This window comes from Cervus canadensis, chromosome 4 (assembly GCF_019320065.1).
Source record: "Cervus canadensis isolate Bull #8, Minnesota chromosome 4, ASM1932006v1, whole genome shotgun sequence".
Classification (NCBI taxonomy): Eukaryota; Metazoa; Chordata; class Mammalia; order Artiodactyla; family Cervidae; genus Cervus; species Cervus canadensis.
Genome location: NC_057389.1, coordinates 50441168 through 50457972, shown reverse-complemented (window position 1 = coordinate 50457972; position 16805 = coordinate 50441168). Strand labels below are relative to the sequence as shown.

At 38.4% G+C, this 16805-nt stretch overlaps 1 protein-coding gene across 2 annotated transcripts in view; it reads left to right on the top strand.

Moving 5' to 3' along the window:
* STK32A (serine/threonine kinase 32A) overlaps positions 1-16805 on the top strand; it is a 137657-nt gene that overhangs the window by 31422 nt on the left and 89430 nt on the right. For both annotated transcript variants that reach the window (XM_043465070.1, XM_043465069.1), the window contains exons 3-4: positions 5759-5814; positions 6824-6975. In XM_043465070.1, the coding sequence (XP_043321005.1) occupies positions 6857-6975 (119 nt within the window). In that variant the 5' untranslated portion in view covers positions 5759-5814; positions 6824-6856. The remainder of the gene's footprint in view (positions 1-5758; positions 5815-6823; positions 6976-16805) is intronic.

The following is a 16805-nucleotide window of genomic DNA, read 5'->3' as shown; positions in this document are numbered from 1 at the left end:
TTTGAGGCCCATGGACTGTAGCCAGCCAGGCTCCTCTGTCCGCGGGGATTCTCCAGGCAAGAATACTGGAGTGGGTTGCCATGCCCTCCTCCAGGGGACCTTCCCAACCCAGGGATCAAACCCAGGTCTCCTGCATTGCAGGGAGATTCTTTACCATCTGAGCTGCCAGGGGAGCCCATACTAGTTATTATTTAATCTCTAGGCTAAGCATGCCTATCTATAAAAGCCATAAGGTTATTTCAAGGATACAATGAGACATACAAAGGAAATGTGTGTAACAGGTTCCTGATGCATACAGACTGTGTGTCTGGTTGATCAGTGGAGAATGTACACCTATTCAAAAGAAAAACTCTAAAGGAAGTCCTTTTAAAATACTTAGTTTTTAAAATACTACATGTGGTATCATAACGTTAGGATCCATTCAACTTTGTCTGTCAACCTGATACACCTCCAGGCAGCTTTAAGGATACTCTGGTGACATGAGGTCACTAAGACTGGGGTAGAAGACCGATGTGAAAGCAAGACTCCGGAGCAGGGAAGAAGGTATAGGAGGTTGAGCAGCTGTTGCCTGTTGGTTTCCCATTAGGCCACATTCCCTGGCCCAGCCTCAGTGTAAATGAGAACCAGGTTTTGTCTCTCCCTATACTCAACCACTACCTTCAAAACCCTACAAAGGCCCATGGTCTAACAGGGCTTCCAGAAGGCCTTTTTATCTTCTTAGCACCAGAGCTCCTCCATAAACCAGAAGGAAAGTTTTAAAACGTGATACAAGTATAAGAAACAAAAAGAAGCACAACAAAGGTTAGCTTTGCTTTAGAGACTGAAGAAAACACTGCTTCAAGACCACCACACCACACCACAGACTATAAAGCCCAGATGTGTGGAAGTAACGCAGACAGCTGCCATTTACCTCCATGTTGCCTGATAATATCCATGTAGTAGTAGTACTAGTAAAAGTAATTAGTTCCAGTTCATACTCTAAGTACTTTACATGTGTACTCATTTCATCTTGCTACAAACCCTATGAGGTATATATTATTTTCATCCCGATTTTACCAATTAAGAAACAGAGCATAGAAGTAAATTGCCAGGATTGCACAACTATTAATTGTAGGAACTGGAATTTGAACATGGATATTCTGTCTCCAGAGACTGTTTTTAATCTCAGGGGTTGGCAAACTTTTTGTAAAGTAAATATTATTTTAAAAATCCTTTAAAAATGTAGAACCAATCGTAGCTCACAGGAGGTAAAAAAAACAAGTTGCAGGCCCACTGTCGCTTGTGGGCCATTTGTAATCTGCTAGGTAATACTGTACAGGTTGACCAAACTTTTAAGCACACAGTGGATATGCTATCCCATACTCCTTTAAGGCAAACCCTACATGCCTATAGTAGGATTTCTGTTGACAATATAAGCCACATTCCCGACGTCATCTCTCTCATTTTGTCTGAATTTATGAGGCTTGGTTGCCTTTTCCATCAGCTTTCCTTCAAATTAGTAATGCTGTTGGACATTTAAGAAAGGACTATATGGGTAGTATAACAGCTTATTTTCCATTCACTTTCAACCTGTTATTGGCTTTCTCTCAGTTATTGGGTGTATTATTATTCAGGGAAGTGACTTTAGGCACTATGGCATCAGACTGGAGTCAGTTCTTTCTTTGATTAACTAGAAATAAAAGCATAAATAAGATGCAGTTGCTCTAAAATTTTAAGATGTCACTTTTCTTGGACTTAACCTGACGTTAATTGACAGTTCTGCTAGTAGAAATTTATCAGCAACCTGGCATCTAATCCTTTATCATTTTCATTAAAGCTTAAAATGGCTTATAAAGAGACATGGTTCATGAAATGGATTAATATCACAATGGAAGCTCATGCTTCTAGTTATCTGCTATATATTGATACTTGGAGATGCAAAACATCATCACAGCATTTTAAGCTAGGCTGCACATGAAGGAACCCCTATGAGTTACTAGATTTGCTAGGGGTGAAATCTTGGGCTTGCAAATAAATCTTGATTTTTTTTTTTTTAACACTTATGTAGTTCATGAAGTCTAACTCAGCTTCATGTAATGAGTGTGAGGAAATCATTGCATTGGTTATTTCAATTTGAAACAAGAGGAAACTTATAAAAGAGTTTTTCAATTTATGTTGACAAGTCATATTAAAATACAGACAAAAAATTAACTCATGATATAGTACATATCTATCTGTACACATTATGTAAAACTGAAACAAAAGTTTCAGAGTCAATACTACTGTAACTACATTTAAGACATTTTTGTTAAAAAAAAAAAGACATTTTTGTTATTTTCTTATCTGTTCTATCCCATTTGATTTTTTTAATGCTTTTTACTACCACTAAATTGATTTATTACCGCTAACTTATTAATGACTCTTGACTCAGTCTGAAAAATACTTCCTTAGAAGACCCATGTTCTCACATGGCTCTTGTTTATAAGAAGCAATTGTTTGGGGGTTCTTCTCTCTCTTTACAGCTTACTTTGATTTATTTGCCAAATAAATAAATGTGTAAATCACTGTACCAGGCTCTATGGGAAGTACAAAGACATGCCTTCAACTATTTCAAGTCAGGAATTTTCTGAGTTGCCAGGAAAACAAAGGTGAAACAAAGATTACTAAACAATATATAATCTCTGCCCTCACAGAGTTTCTGATGTAGCAAATAAAATAAACTCAGTACCAAGGAGTTTGAGAAGATTACACAGTCAAGTGAATGACTTAAGTAAATAGTTTTATTAGCATTTTTCCATATAAAAGGGTATTTTCTTGTCTAGAAGGGTCAGTCCCTTTTTTTTTTTTTAAAGATGAGAAAATAAAGACTCAGAATCTTAAAGGCTTAAAGACTTAGATATAAGACAAGATATCATGAAACTCCTAGAAGAGGACGTAGGGAAAACATCCTCTGACATAAACTGTACCAATGTTTTAAGATAGTCTCCCAAGGCAGCAGAAATAAAAGCAAAAATAAGCAAATGGGACTTAATCAAACTTACAAAGTTTTGCACAGCAAAGGAAACCATAAACAAAACAAAAAGACAGCCTACAGACTAGAAGAAAATATTTGTAAACAATGCGACTGACAAGGGCTTAATTTCCAAAATAGACAAACAGCTTGTACAACTCAACAACAAGAAAACCAAACAACACAATCAAAAAATTGACAGAAGACATTAACAGACATTTCTCCAACAAAGACATACAAATGTCCAATAGGCACATGTCAAGGTGCTCATCATCACTAATTCTTAGACAAATGCAAATCAAAACTACAAAGAGAGACCAAAAACCAGTCAGAATGGTCATTATTAAAAAGTTTATTTATGCGAAGAGCTAATTTACTGGAAAAGACCCTAATGCTGGGAAAGACTGAGGGCAAGAGGAGAAGGGGATGATGGACTATAAGATGTTTGGATGGCATCACTGACTCAACGGACATGAATTTGAACAAACTCAGGGAAATGGTGAAGGACAGGGAAGCCTGGCGTGCTGTGGTTCATAGAGTAGCAGAGAATTGGACCCAACTTGGTGACTGAACAACTACAAACAAATGCTAGACGGGGTGTGGAGAAAAAAGGAACTCTTTTACACTACTGGTGGGAATATAAATTGGTGCAGCCACTATAGAAAACAGTATAAAGGTTCCTGAAAATACAGAGTTGTCACATGATCCAGCAATCCCATGTCTGGGCATACATCCAGACAAAACTGTAGTTCTAAAAGATATAGGCAACCTTATGTTCATAGCAGCACTATTTACAATAGTCAAGACATGGAAGCAACCTGAATATCCACTGACAGAGGACTGGATAAAGATGATGTGGTATACTTAAACAATGGAATATTACTCAGATTTAAAAAAGAATGAAATAATGCCATCTGCAGAAACATGGATGGACTATATATCAGACTAAGTGAAGTAAGTCAGACAAAGATGATCATATGATATCACTTATATGTGGAATCTTTAAAAAAGTGATATAAATGAACATATTTATGAAAGAGAAACAGACTCAGACAGAGGAAACAGACTTGTGGTTGCCAAGGGGAAGAGTAGGAGTGGGAGGGATGGATTGGGAGTTTGGGATTAGCAGATGCAAGCTATTTTATATATAATGGATAAACAACAAGGTCCTACTGCAGTACGGGATACTATATTCAATATTACGTGATAAACCATAATAGAAAAAATATGAAAAATATGGAGAGATGTACAACTGAATCATACTACTGTATAGGAGAAATTAACATGACACTTTAAATCAACTATAATTTAATAAAATATTAAAAAATAGTTTGTCATTTATCAGAGTTACACCACTCTTTTCAGGTTAAATCCAGAATTATTTGTGATAGACATGCTGTCTCACATTATTAAATGGCTTTTTTTTTTTTGCTGAAATAAAGTGAGTTTTGTGTTAAGTAATGATTATGAAGTCACATTATAAAAATATTTCAACCTTGAGAAAGCTTGGAAGATAGAGTGGTTCCGTTACTCATCTTTCTTTCCTTCAAAAGGAGCTAATCCGATTAATTTTGAAATCAATAAATCATGTCTTTTAAAGAGAAAAATAGAACCTTTTAGTATTTTGCAATTTTTTCTGATTTAATTCTTAAAAACCCTCATTTGGAATTTTACTCATCTAAATCCTTATTTCAAAAACCACAAAAGATAGTGGACATTTTCTCAAGATCATCAAGGCACATAACCAAAGCTTGTCACCTTTCTGGGAGAATCTATGCTTTGTTCTCTTCACCAACCATTTCTTGAGCACTGACCCAAGAGACCACGCTATCGTAAACTAAATATTTATTGCTTCTGACTCCTGGAAGGAAACATTTTTTTTTTAAGTTGACATACAGTTTACTTAAAATGTATTAGTTTCAAGTATAAAACATAGTGATTTAATATTTTTATAGATTATATTCCATTTAAAGTTAAGGGGTGGAAATGGGAATTTTTTTTTTTTGGCCACGTCATGTGGCATATGGGATCTTAGTTCTGTAATCAGGGATCAAACCTGAGTCCCCTGCAGTGGAAGGGCGGAATCCTAAGCACTGGACTGCCAGGAATTCCCTCAGGGTGGAATATTTAAATGGCAGATGTAAAAGTTCATCCCAACTTCAAATGAATTTTATAAAATAGACTTTAATGCTTATATTTATTCTCCTCTGTTAGATATTCATGCCTTGGGGATCAACTCATTGTATAAACTTACATGTGTAATAGTTTCTTACTTGGGAAAATTGAAATCATTTTGATACATGAGGAGTGGTTGTAATGAGAAAACAGATAAGGAGAAGATGTTTAAAGTTCAGACCCTCAGTGGCAATGTATGCACAGAGGACCAGGTCTCCGGCCACCTATGTGAAACCCCTGTTATGCACACTTAGATCCCCACGGCTTCTGTCTTTCTTAACATTCAGTAAGAGTTTTAATTGTCCATTCATTCAGTGACTATTTAATCTGTCAGAGTCTCTCTATGGAGCCCTCACTGGACCACAGTATCTGAAAAGTAGAGACTCAATTTCTGCTCTATTACTACTATAGCCCCTAGTACTAAGCACTGTGATTAAGTGTCCAAGAAATGTCTACAGATGAATGAATGGTCATGTTAAAGTAGTCTAGAATGTTGTTTACATAAGGTACTTAAGTTTAGTTCAATCTTTATATATTACTCATTATTTACTAAAGAGCAACTGAATTACTCATGGTGTTCTTTTTCTTTTACAGTCAACTTTGACCACTTTGAAATTTTGCGAGCCATTGGAAAAGGCAGTTTCGGGAAGGTAAGAACCAAAATGATTAACCACTAGCAGAGTATGTAGTTCATAGAGCCCAAGAATGTTCAGATGAGTTACTGGGACCACAATAAATATGAGATGTTTTTATAATGAGTTTTTATAAAAGTATTACCACACTTTGAACAAAGTATGTGACAGGCAGCTACATAACAAACACGTATGCTTTCAGAATTATCTCAAAGTCAAATCAGTTTACTCACTGGAATTTCACACTTTATCTATGGTAACAGGAAGAGTAAGGTTTCATAATCATTTTCAAATTGTACCAGTACCTTCAGTAACAGTTATCTTGTCAGTGTAAGAATTAAATCTTTCCATGAAGGATAGAAGCTGATTTCTGTTTTCCCCAGTTGTACCATAAGACCTACTGTTAAAAAAAAAAAACCCTAGCATAAAACATACACATTCAGTCTAATTTTTTATAAGAATCTTCCAGATTCAATTCCTAATTAGTTTCTTTATGGAGACAAACTTAACAGAATATCTCGTATTTCATATTGAACTTGCATTTTAGAATCACCTGCTGTCGACTTTATCTGGCATTATATGAAACTCTTAAAGAATTTTATAAATATGGACATCATCGTGTTTTTCCCAGTGCTTCAAGTCCTTTTTGGTTATATCACTTGTGGTTGCTAAAAGAAGTTCTTTGCACAATATTGTTCATTTTAACATTGAGTCATGCCCATTTCACTCACTAAAATCTGAATAAAAATGTCATTTGTTATGATTCCTGACATGGAGGAAGTTATTTTCCCCCAATATGTTGTCTTAAAAATCCCCAAAAGCAAAAACAAGCAAACTTGTCTGAGAAAGCAGAGATTTAGAAGTTGACTTGGTACAGGGGAAGGAAAAAGAAATCAGAGCTAAGTGGCAACTTTAACATCAAAGAATTTGCACGACAGGGCAAGCGGTGCTAACCAGTCTTGTTCTGTCTCATGCCCACGATCCATCACCTCCCTAATCACAGTCTCACTCCGGTTGGCACCATTAGGTCTGCATCGTACAGAAGAATGATACCAAAAAGATGTATGCGATGAAGTACATGAACAAACAAAAGTGCGTGGAGCGCAACGAAGTGAGGAATGTCTTCAAGGAGCTCCAGATCATGCAGGGACTGGAGCACCCTTTCCTGGTTAATTTGTGGTGAGTGGTTTTCCTGGACATTTAATGGGACAATCCTGCCTTCACCCCCAACCCTGTTGCATAAACACACCCTGATTTCTATGTGTGCAACCCTCATTAGGATCTTCGTGGGACTTTCATTCGCCTTGGTTTGTCTTTCTAAAGAAACAAAATTATTATAAATACTGTTCAGTTCAGTTGCTGTATATCCCCTTGTCCTTGAGGTTGGTATTCTTTTAAAGCAGGGGTCCCCAATCCCTGGTTAGGAACAGGGCCACCCAGCAGGAGGGGAGTGAGCTTCACCTGTATTTACAGTATTTACAGCCACTCCCCATTGCCCACATTACTGGGAGCTCCTCCTCCTGACAGATCAGCAGCAGCATTAGATTCTCATAGGAGCATGAACCAATCTATGCTTGAATCTTCCCCAAACCATTTCCCCCCACCCGCATCTGTGGAAAAATTGTCTTCTACTAAACCAGTTCCTGGGCTTCCCTGCTGGCTCAGTGGTAAAGAATCTGCCTGCAATGCAGGTAACCCGGGTTCGATCCCTGAGTCGGGAAGATCCCCTGGAGGAGGGCATGACAACCCACTCCAGTATTCTTGCCTGGAGAGTCCCATGAACAGAGGAGCCTGACGGGCTACAGTCCATAGGGTCGCAGAGTGTCAGAAGTGACTAAGCAGCCCCAAACTGGTCCCTGGTGCCAAACAGATTGGGGACTGCTATTTGAAGCACTGTTATTTAATAGGCTGACAAGGAATGAGTTCAGATGTCTTCTCACTCATTACATCTTTTTCCCCATAATTGTGGGGCAGGGACTTTGAGTGCAAAGTATGGCATCGCTGGTGGACATGAAGTTGATTGTTATTACTTGTATAAAGCGCCTTGTCCTTAAAGTGATGGGCAAGCAACCTGATTTCCTTGCAGCATACTTCTTAAGCAGCCATATACACACCCATGAATTGGAAAAAGATGGGTGCTGCCTTTCTTCCCAAACCAGCTTTAACACAACTGGAGCTAATTTATGTCAGTAGCTAGACATTAAATGACTGATCTGCTCTCAAAGCCATTATCATAATCCAAGGCTTAGAAGATGGCAGAGAGGCTTGCATTATGTATTACTTCGAGGTCTTTATGTGGCTGGCTCATTTTCCTCTACATTTTAATGCATCCATTATATTAGGAGCCAGTTCTTAAAGCTAATGCAGTATGACTGTTATTTAAATATGCATACCAAGCAGTTCTTACTAGTGAAGGGAAAAAAAAACAAATTTTTTTCCCCTTTTTAGTCAGAGAATACTAATGGAAAAATCATTGAAATGTCACTGTGTGTTTAGGGAGATTCTATGGAGGAATCAGTGCATAAAACCTGTCTCCATCTTTAATTAACACAGCTCACTTCATACACAATTTGCTCAAAGACTCTGTGCTGCAGTTGAAAAGATGGTTGTGTGTGACTTGGAAATAGGTCTATTAGGGTTTATGCATACCTCAGACATAGAGAAGCTAGTTTTAAGTATAGCTTCGGTGTATTTAAATCAGCATTTTAGAGTGGCCTATTCACAATGCTGCCATGTAAAGAGTTAAACGGATGCAGCTCTTTCTTTCCCATCCTTAACAATCATCAAATTGCCTTTTTTCCTCTCTCTTCACAATGATAAGCCTCCCTTTGTTCAGAGTCACATTGCCTTTCTTCAAAAGTTCAAGCAACTACTTTTCTTCTTTTAAGACCAGGAACCCTTCATAAGGACACACTTAGCATTATACTCTCTCATGCTTGTCTCTCATCGCTGAGTAGGGCAAGCTGATTTCACTCAATTCCCCCCTTTTTAAATAACATGAGTGTTTTGAGACTTGAAGCTGGCCAAAGCTTATAGATTTTGCTTTGCCTACTTGGTGTCATTCTAGACGACATTCTCTTCTCCATGCATGTGATAACAGGACATAAATTCTACTCTGCCCTTCTTCTCACCCTGACACTGAATCCTGCATCAGAACCAGGGGCTCCATTAACACTGATAGGAGAGAGAAGAGTTTCCTTACCGTATGATTCCAGCACCACATTCAGTATTGGAAACTGGGAGGGAGCATCCCTAAACACAGAGCGGCCCTTTTGTCCTTCAGACCTTGAGATAAGTCTTTAGAAAGCATCTTTATTCCTTCTAATAAATGCCTTAATTAGTACAGCATAGTAAATATAAGTGTTTCTTTCCACAACTCTTAAGTACCTTGTAATATTTCAGGAGGTGTGGTTATGAGTAACTTACTTCATAATTCTTAAGTCCCATTGTTAGAATGGGTTAATGTGTGCAACCAGTGCCCAGAATATAGTCAGCATCTTACAAATGGTAGTTCTTACTTGCCTTGCTCCATTAAGTCATAGCATTCTGAACGTGCCCAGAACCAATGGCCATTGTGGACCCCAGAAGACAACTTTAAAGGGTACTTGGCCCCACGGCATCATAGCTGTGTGGTGGCACTCACATGCCAACTCATTCCCTATAAAAGCTTATGCTTATTTTTTTTTTCCACCTTTATTCTGTGAATCAAAGAAAAAAAGCTCTCCAGTGTGTTATATACAATTTAATCAGATTTTTATGTCCTGGGTTTAACTAGACTGAGCTTTACATCCCCAAAACTTCAGGAGCTTGCTTTCTTAAGAAGCCTCATATGATAAAATTACAGCAATATTTTCTTTAAACAACTCCTCTGTACCCATTTATGTATTCTGTTTTGCTGATATGCTCTGTAGGCCTGTCAATACTACTTATAATAATCTTCTCATGGATGCTCAAAATGTCCTTGTCCTCTGGGGATGTTCAGAAAAGTCTGGTTTTCAGGATGAAGGAAAACACAAGGTTTTGCACTAATGTTAAGAAGTTGGCTTATGAATATACTGATATAAACATATACACATATTACATTTGAAAGCATTTCCACTCATGGAAACTTGAAAAGCAGATCACACAGAAAAATGAAAACTCTCCAATAATCCTATCACCTTGAAACAACCACTCCTAACAGTGTGTACTTTCTAGTAAAATGTCTGTATTTGATAATGCATGAGTCCCATTCATTCCTTCTTTCATGTATAGATTTCCTGAGCACCACAATTTATAATTAGGGTTGCCAGACACAATCCAGGATGCATAATTAGATTTTAATTTCAGATAAATAACCAGTACCTTTTGGTATATATCCCAGGTATCATACAGGACATTTTTAACTGAAATAGAAATTCAGATAATGAGTGAGTTTAAATGGGCATCTTGTATTTCCTCACTCTGGGGACCCTAATTGTAACACAGATCCATACCGTGGGGATGCAGTGGTGAGCACAAGTAGGTAGACCTGCTCACTACACATTACCAGTAACTGTGAGAGGCTGCTATTAATCAGAAGGCACATGAATGTATCAACTGTGAGAAGTGCATGGAGGGTCTAAGTGCACCTACCGGTTTCAGGGGAGAGGGGAGGAAGGTCACTAATCCGGGAGCAGCAGTGTTAAGGGTGAAAAAACCTGCTGAATTAAAATCCAACCTCCCCAGCCTCCAAAGATTTGGTCCCACCCAGAACACGGTCTTCAGATAAAGGTTATGTTAGAAAGTGAAGGCTGCCATTCAGGGCTGGTATCCAAGAAAAGCAAATACATTCTTCCCTTGAGCCCCTCCCCAGGGGCCTCTAACAAAGCCCTGGCAACTCATAGCTGAGAACCAATCGCCCCAGACCTGCCCAGCACAGCAGATCCCCAGGTGGCCTTTGTTAATTGGAATTAAGCCTGCAGCTGCACACAGCGGCTCCTCTGCTCTCCTAGCCTGGCTCTCCTGTTCCTGTGAACTCCCAAGGGTCCGCGTGTGGTTTCAGGAAATGAGAAGAGGAGATTGTCAGTATCAAGTGAAAAGGACCATTTGTCCTGGGAGTGCGAAAAGGGAGCCCTGGGAGATGGCTCAACACAGCCTCATGAATGGGTTCCCTGGAACCAAACTCCATCATGTGTGACTCAGAGCCCTGGCACCTGCCACAGAATCAGAGACCCCGAGAACGCAGGGTGGCCTTCAGAGTCCCGGCATCAACATAGTAGCTCCTATTACTTTGGGTTTCACAGATATGATGTTATGTATTCATCCCAGCAACCTATGTGGGTAGAGATTATTTTTCCCATTTTACACCTGGAGAAATGGAGGCTGAGAGAGGTTAAGCCACTCCCCAGAGTCTCACAGCGAGGACTCAAGCCCAGGAATCCCGACTTCAAGGCCCCTGCTCTTCCTGCTGAACTCTCCCCTCCACTACGGACATCCTGGGAGACTGTCTTACAAAATATATAAGGAAATACAATTGATTTTGTCGCTCATTCTCCACACCCCACAAGAATACAAATTCCATAAGGCAGGTTTGTCCACTGCTCACTCTCCTGCTCCTTACAGGAATGGTGGCCACCTCACAGGAAGGGCTGAATAAATCTCTGTTGAATCAACAAATGAATGAACAAACAAAGTGAATTAGCAGCGGGACTAGGCTTCTGGCTCCTGGTTTTTGGTTTTTTTTTTTTCTCTTTTCCCATCACGCCTCTGCCACCTCTCCCTCACTCACAAACAGCCCCATATTGTCATGCCTGTTCCAGGTTCTTTGTTGGCCCTGAGGTCAGAGGGAAGGGAGTTTGAATCCATCTCACCACTTAACTATGTAAATGAATCCATCTCACCACCACTTAACTATGTTAACTATGTAAATGAAGCAATTTACATTGTGTATGTTGCTTGGTTTCTTCATCTATAATTGGGAATGACGGCAATCTCCATAGCAGAAGGTACTACTTGTGAATAAGAACATGTATATAAAGCATCTCAGACACAGTAAACATTTAATATCTGCTTTAAACAAACAACTCTGAGGCCCCTCCCAGAAATGAAATGACTCCCTTCCCCCATGGCCAGAAATGATTCTAAAATTTCTCAGGTGGACAAATGTGCCTGAACATGAGCTGGCTTGGGCATTACAAAGTCTTTGGTTCTAAAAAGTTAACTCAGTTTCTTTGACTATAAAATAAATGTTTTGGTATAAAACACAGAAAGTTCTAATGAAGATAATAAATACCCATATGTCATCTCTCAGAAGTAATAGTTATCTACTACTGCTTTAACAAATTACCACACAAAAACAACAACAAATTACCACAAACTTAGTGGTTTAAAACAACATGAATCGAAGAAGTTGAGGTTAAACTATTTTCATAGTATAATGAAACATTATTTTTCTTTCGCCCTGCACAGTTATTTGCACTGAAAGTTCACAAACAGACAAAATAATCAGAACAAAAATTACCTATGGAATGTAGAGATTAACTAGAAGGTAGTATGTGGAAAACTGAGTGATTGAAAGGTTCTATTACCTTTACTGTGGTGTTGCTCATATGAGAGTATATATTTGTCAAAGTTCATTATATTTTACACTTAATATTTATGCATTCACTATAAATGAATTTTCCCTCATTAAAAGAATATAAATTTTTATATTTTATAAATACAAAAATATAAATTTAAAAACACACAAATGTATTATCTTACAATTTTGGAGGTTAGAAGTGCAAACTCAGTCTTAATTGAGCTAAAATAAAAGCTGTCAGCCTCCTTCTGGAGGCCCTATCAGAAAACTTGTTTTCCTTACTTTTCCAGCGTCCTGAAGCTGCCCGTGAGCCTTGGTTCATGGCCGCTGCTTCCATCTTCAACCCTCTTGACTTTCCGCCTTCCTCTTCCACCTTCTGAGGACGCTTGTGATTACAGTGGGCCCACCTGGCGATGATGGTTCTCCCTGACCCATCTCTCTAGCCAGGCTCCTCTAAGCCCCTTTCTCAGCTAGGCCTCAACCGTGCCCTCTAAAAAGTCAACTAAACACTCGCATTTTCTAACAGCTCAAAGTCTCATCCTAGAATGACCCTAGCCCGCTAAAATGCTTTGCTGAGAAAACTCAAGTCTGCCCGGAAAACTTACTCTTTGTTTCCCCACCAACCCCTCAAGATCCTGCACCTTCTCTCAGCCTCTGCGGGAGGGGCGGAGCCCAACTTCCCTACGTATCCTCGTTTAACAAACCAGATGCGTTTCACGTGGACCAACCCCACCGTCCCAGTTTTGGTAGGTTTTCCCCTTCCTGACTCTTTTGGGCCCCACCTCACGATGCTCCCTGTTCCCTGTTAAACAAATCAAAGTTGAGTTCAGTTCACACTGGACTCTTTGCCTATTGCAATAGGATATAACTGACTAAAATGTCTCCTTATTACTTTAACCACTGTCAGCTTTGTTAACTTAGGAAGAGATATGATTAAATTAAGGGCCCTGTGAAGGGGAGATAATCCTGAATTATCCAGTGTTGTCATAGGAAGAAATTGTCCTTAGATTTGGCCCTGATGAACTTGGGTAGGTGTGGAAGAATGGGGTAGTTCCTGAAAACGAACTTAGCAAAAAACAGTGTTATTGTGTGGCCAACACATAATAATTGTTCCATATAGTTGTTGACTGACTGACTAATGGACTAATGGCCAAGAAACTAGGTCTTTATAATACACACATTCACTTATTCATTTACTCCTCAGTATTAAAAAGGAGTCCTTAACTGCAAACAACACAAGGAGATATTAGAAATTTTAAGCTCAAGAGAGATTCATTGGAAGCATATGGGGTAGCTTACATAATTATCAGAAGTAAAGCTTGAAGAAGTAGGTCTCAGGAGGGTGAGGGCCAGAGGCAGCTCTGGGACTCTAGATGGCAGGAACTAATAGACAGGCTGTCTCAGCTGGGATGAGTCAGCTGTAGCCAATTTTCTAAACTTGCATCACCTACTCAAGGTTCAGAGTCCTGGGAGGGAATCCAACTGGCCTTGCTCAGAAAACATGCCTACCCCTTGGCAAGAAGAAAGAGTGAAATAAATAATGACTCCTAGACTGTCCGCCTGAGCACTTGATAAATAATAATGTCATTCACTGAAGAGGGAGATCTGAGGAGAGACAGGTTTATTGGCAAAATAAAGAACTCTTTCTTCTCTCTTCCCTGTGTTAGTTTTGAGCTGCATCTTAGATACCCAGATAGAGCTGTTGAATAGAAGATGAGTCTGGAGCTCAGAAAAGAAATCCAGACTCCGAGGAAAAGTCCCACAAAATACTAATATGGGAATCATTGGCTTATTGGTGCTACTTAAACCAGGGATTTGAAGAAAGCACCACTGGAGAGTAATTAGAAGAAAAGGGCTGAGGATTCAAGATCTAGAGCATTTAATAGTTCTGATAGAGGAGGAGGAAGACTCAGGGAACTAGAAAAGAAGAAATTGCTAAGAACCTAGCCAACAAGTGAGGAATAAATCAGATGACTGTGGCAACGCAGAGTCGAGGACACTAAGTACTTCAGAAAAGAAGGTGTATAAACCATTTCATGCTGCAGAGAAGTCAGGAATGAGGAAACAACTGCCCACTGACTTGGGAAGATATGCATATTGTGATCTTGATAAGAGCCAACTTCAAAAGTTTAAACAAAAGACTGAAGGGAGTGACTTGATGAAAACATGGGACTGTGTAATTTTCCTTTTGGAGGGTGGAATACAAATTGGTTTTGTTGTCTTTTGAGATTAACCGTTGTCACAAGTAGCAAGTATATTGTCATTTCTCTATTATAGTCCATTGTATGAATAGGCCATGATTTATCTGTACATCTTAAAATTTTTTATTATGCAAAACAATTTTTAAAAATTGAAGTGTAATTGATTCACAGTGTGTTAATTTCAGGTGCACATCACAGTGATTCCTATGTATATGTGTTATTACAAATTATTGAGCATAGTTCCCTATATTATACAGTAGATCCTTGTTTATCTATTTTATATATAATATATAGTAGTATTTATCTATTTTATTGTTGATGGATGTGTGGGTTGTTTCCAGTTTGAAACTTTTACAAATAGTTCTGCTATTAGCATGCTTGTTTGTATCTTTCGGTAAACAAAAGTACTCATATAGGGGGGCATAAACCTAGGAATTAAATCACTGGATCCTAAGATTTATGTACATTTACTTGGCAGTTTTCCAAAGAAGTACCAATTTATATTCGCATCAGCAAGATGTAAGAATTCAGATTGGTTTTAGATTTAATTTTCCTAGCGACCTAGAGTTTGGGCACATTTTTATGTGCTTATTGGCCATTGGGAACCCTTTTTTTTTTTTTTAGAAGTGCTTGAGTTTTTTGTCCATCTTTCTATGTTTTCTGCCTCTTTTTCTCATTGATCTATAGAAGTTATTTATATATTCTGTGATTGGCGGTTTAGTCGATAAGTCATGTCCAGCTCTTTGAGACCCCGGAACTGTAGCCCACCAGACTCCTCTGTCCATGGAATTTCCCAGACAAGAATACTGGAGTGGGCTGCTATTTCCTTCTCCAAGGCATCTTCCCAACTCTGGGATCCAACCCATGTCTCCTGTGATGCAGACAATTTTTTTATTGATGAGCCACCAGAGTTGGACATATTCTGTAAACAAGTCCTATTGAGGATGTTAATTATTTGCCCAGTCTGTGACTTATCTTTTCCTTCCATAATGATGTTTTTGTAGATAATCATTAAAGCTTGAATTTAAATATGGTATAATTTATCAGTCTTTTCCTTTATAGGCAGTGCTTTCTGTATTATATTTAAGAAATCTTTGCCCATACCAATGTGAAAATATCTCGTTTCCTAAAAGCTTTGTTGTTTTAGCTTTATATTTACATCTGTAATCCAGGATCAAGATTCACTTTTTCCCCATATGGATATCTAATTGACCCTACATCATTTATTGAAGCTTTTTCACTTTCCTTCCTGAATCCTAGTGACACATTTGTTATTAGTCAAGTCATCACACATGTGTGGGTTTCTAGGCTTTGTTTTATAGATCTGTTTGTGTACCTCGCCACATTTGTCACACTACCCTAAGCACTATAGCTTCAGACTGGTAAAAGAATTCAGTAACATAATTCTTATTCTTGATTAACTTGATTATGGTTGGCCCTTTCCAATCCTATATAGTTTCATAATTAGCTTTTCAATTTGTATTTTAAAGCTGCTGGTATTTATATTGGGTTATATTGAATTTATGGATTAGTTCAGGGAGAATTAACATATATTTTAACTATTAAACCTTCTGGTTTATCAAATACACATATACCTATAATTAAGATATCCCTTAATTTCTATTTTTAGTTTTAGTTTTTAGCGTAGAGTTCTAGCATATTTGTCTTTAGATTTATTTCTAGGTATTTGATGTGGTTCGTGTGTGTGCTCAGTCACTCGGTCGTGTCCAACTCTGTGACCCCAGGGACGTAGCCAGCCAGGCTTCACTGTCCATGGAATTTTCCAGGCAAGAATACTAGAGTAGGTTGCTATTTCCTACTCCAGGGATTTAATGTTTTTTTACATGACTACAAAGAGTAATTATCAAAATTAAATTTTCTAGTAGTTTGTTGCTTGTTTACCAAAATACAATTGACTTTCAATAATTGTGTCCAGTGACCTTGTTAGATTCTCTTATTCATTCTACCAGTAGGCCTGTTGATTCTTTTGGATCTTCAAAATTTATAATCATGTCATTAACTAACAGTGACAGTTTTAGTTCTTCCTTTCCAAACTTCTTACCTTTTACTTTCATGCCCACTGCATTTGTATTGAGAAAAATGCCGAATATACTGCACATTCTTGTGTGTTTGTCCTGATTTCACGGGGAAGGTTTTAAGGATTTCAAGATTTCATATGATAGCCATGGATTTGTAGATATCCATTATCACAATGGGCTTCCCTTGTGGCTCAGTGGTAAAGAATCCACCTACAATGTGGGAGACCT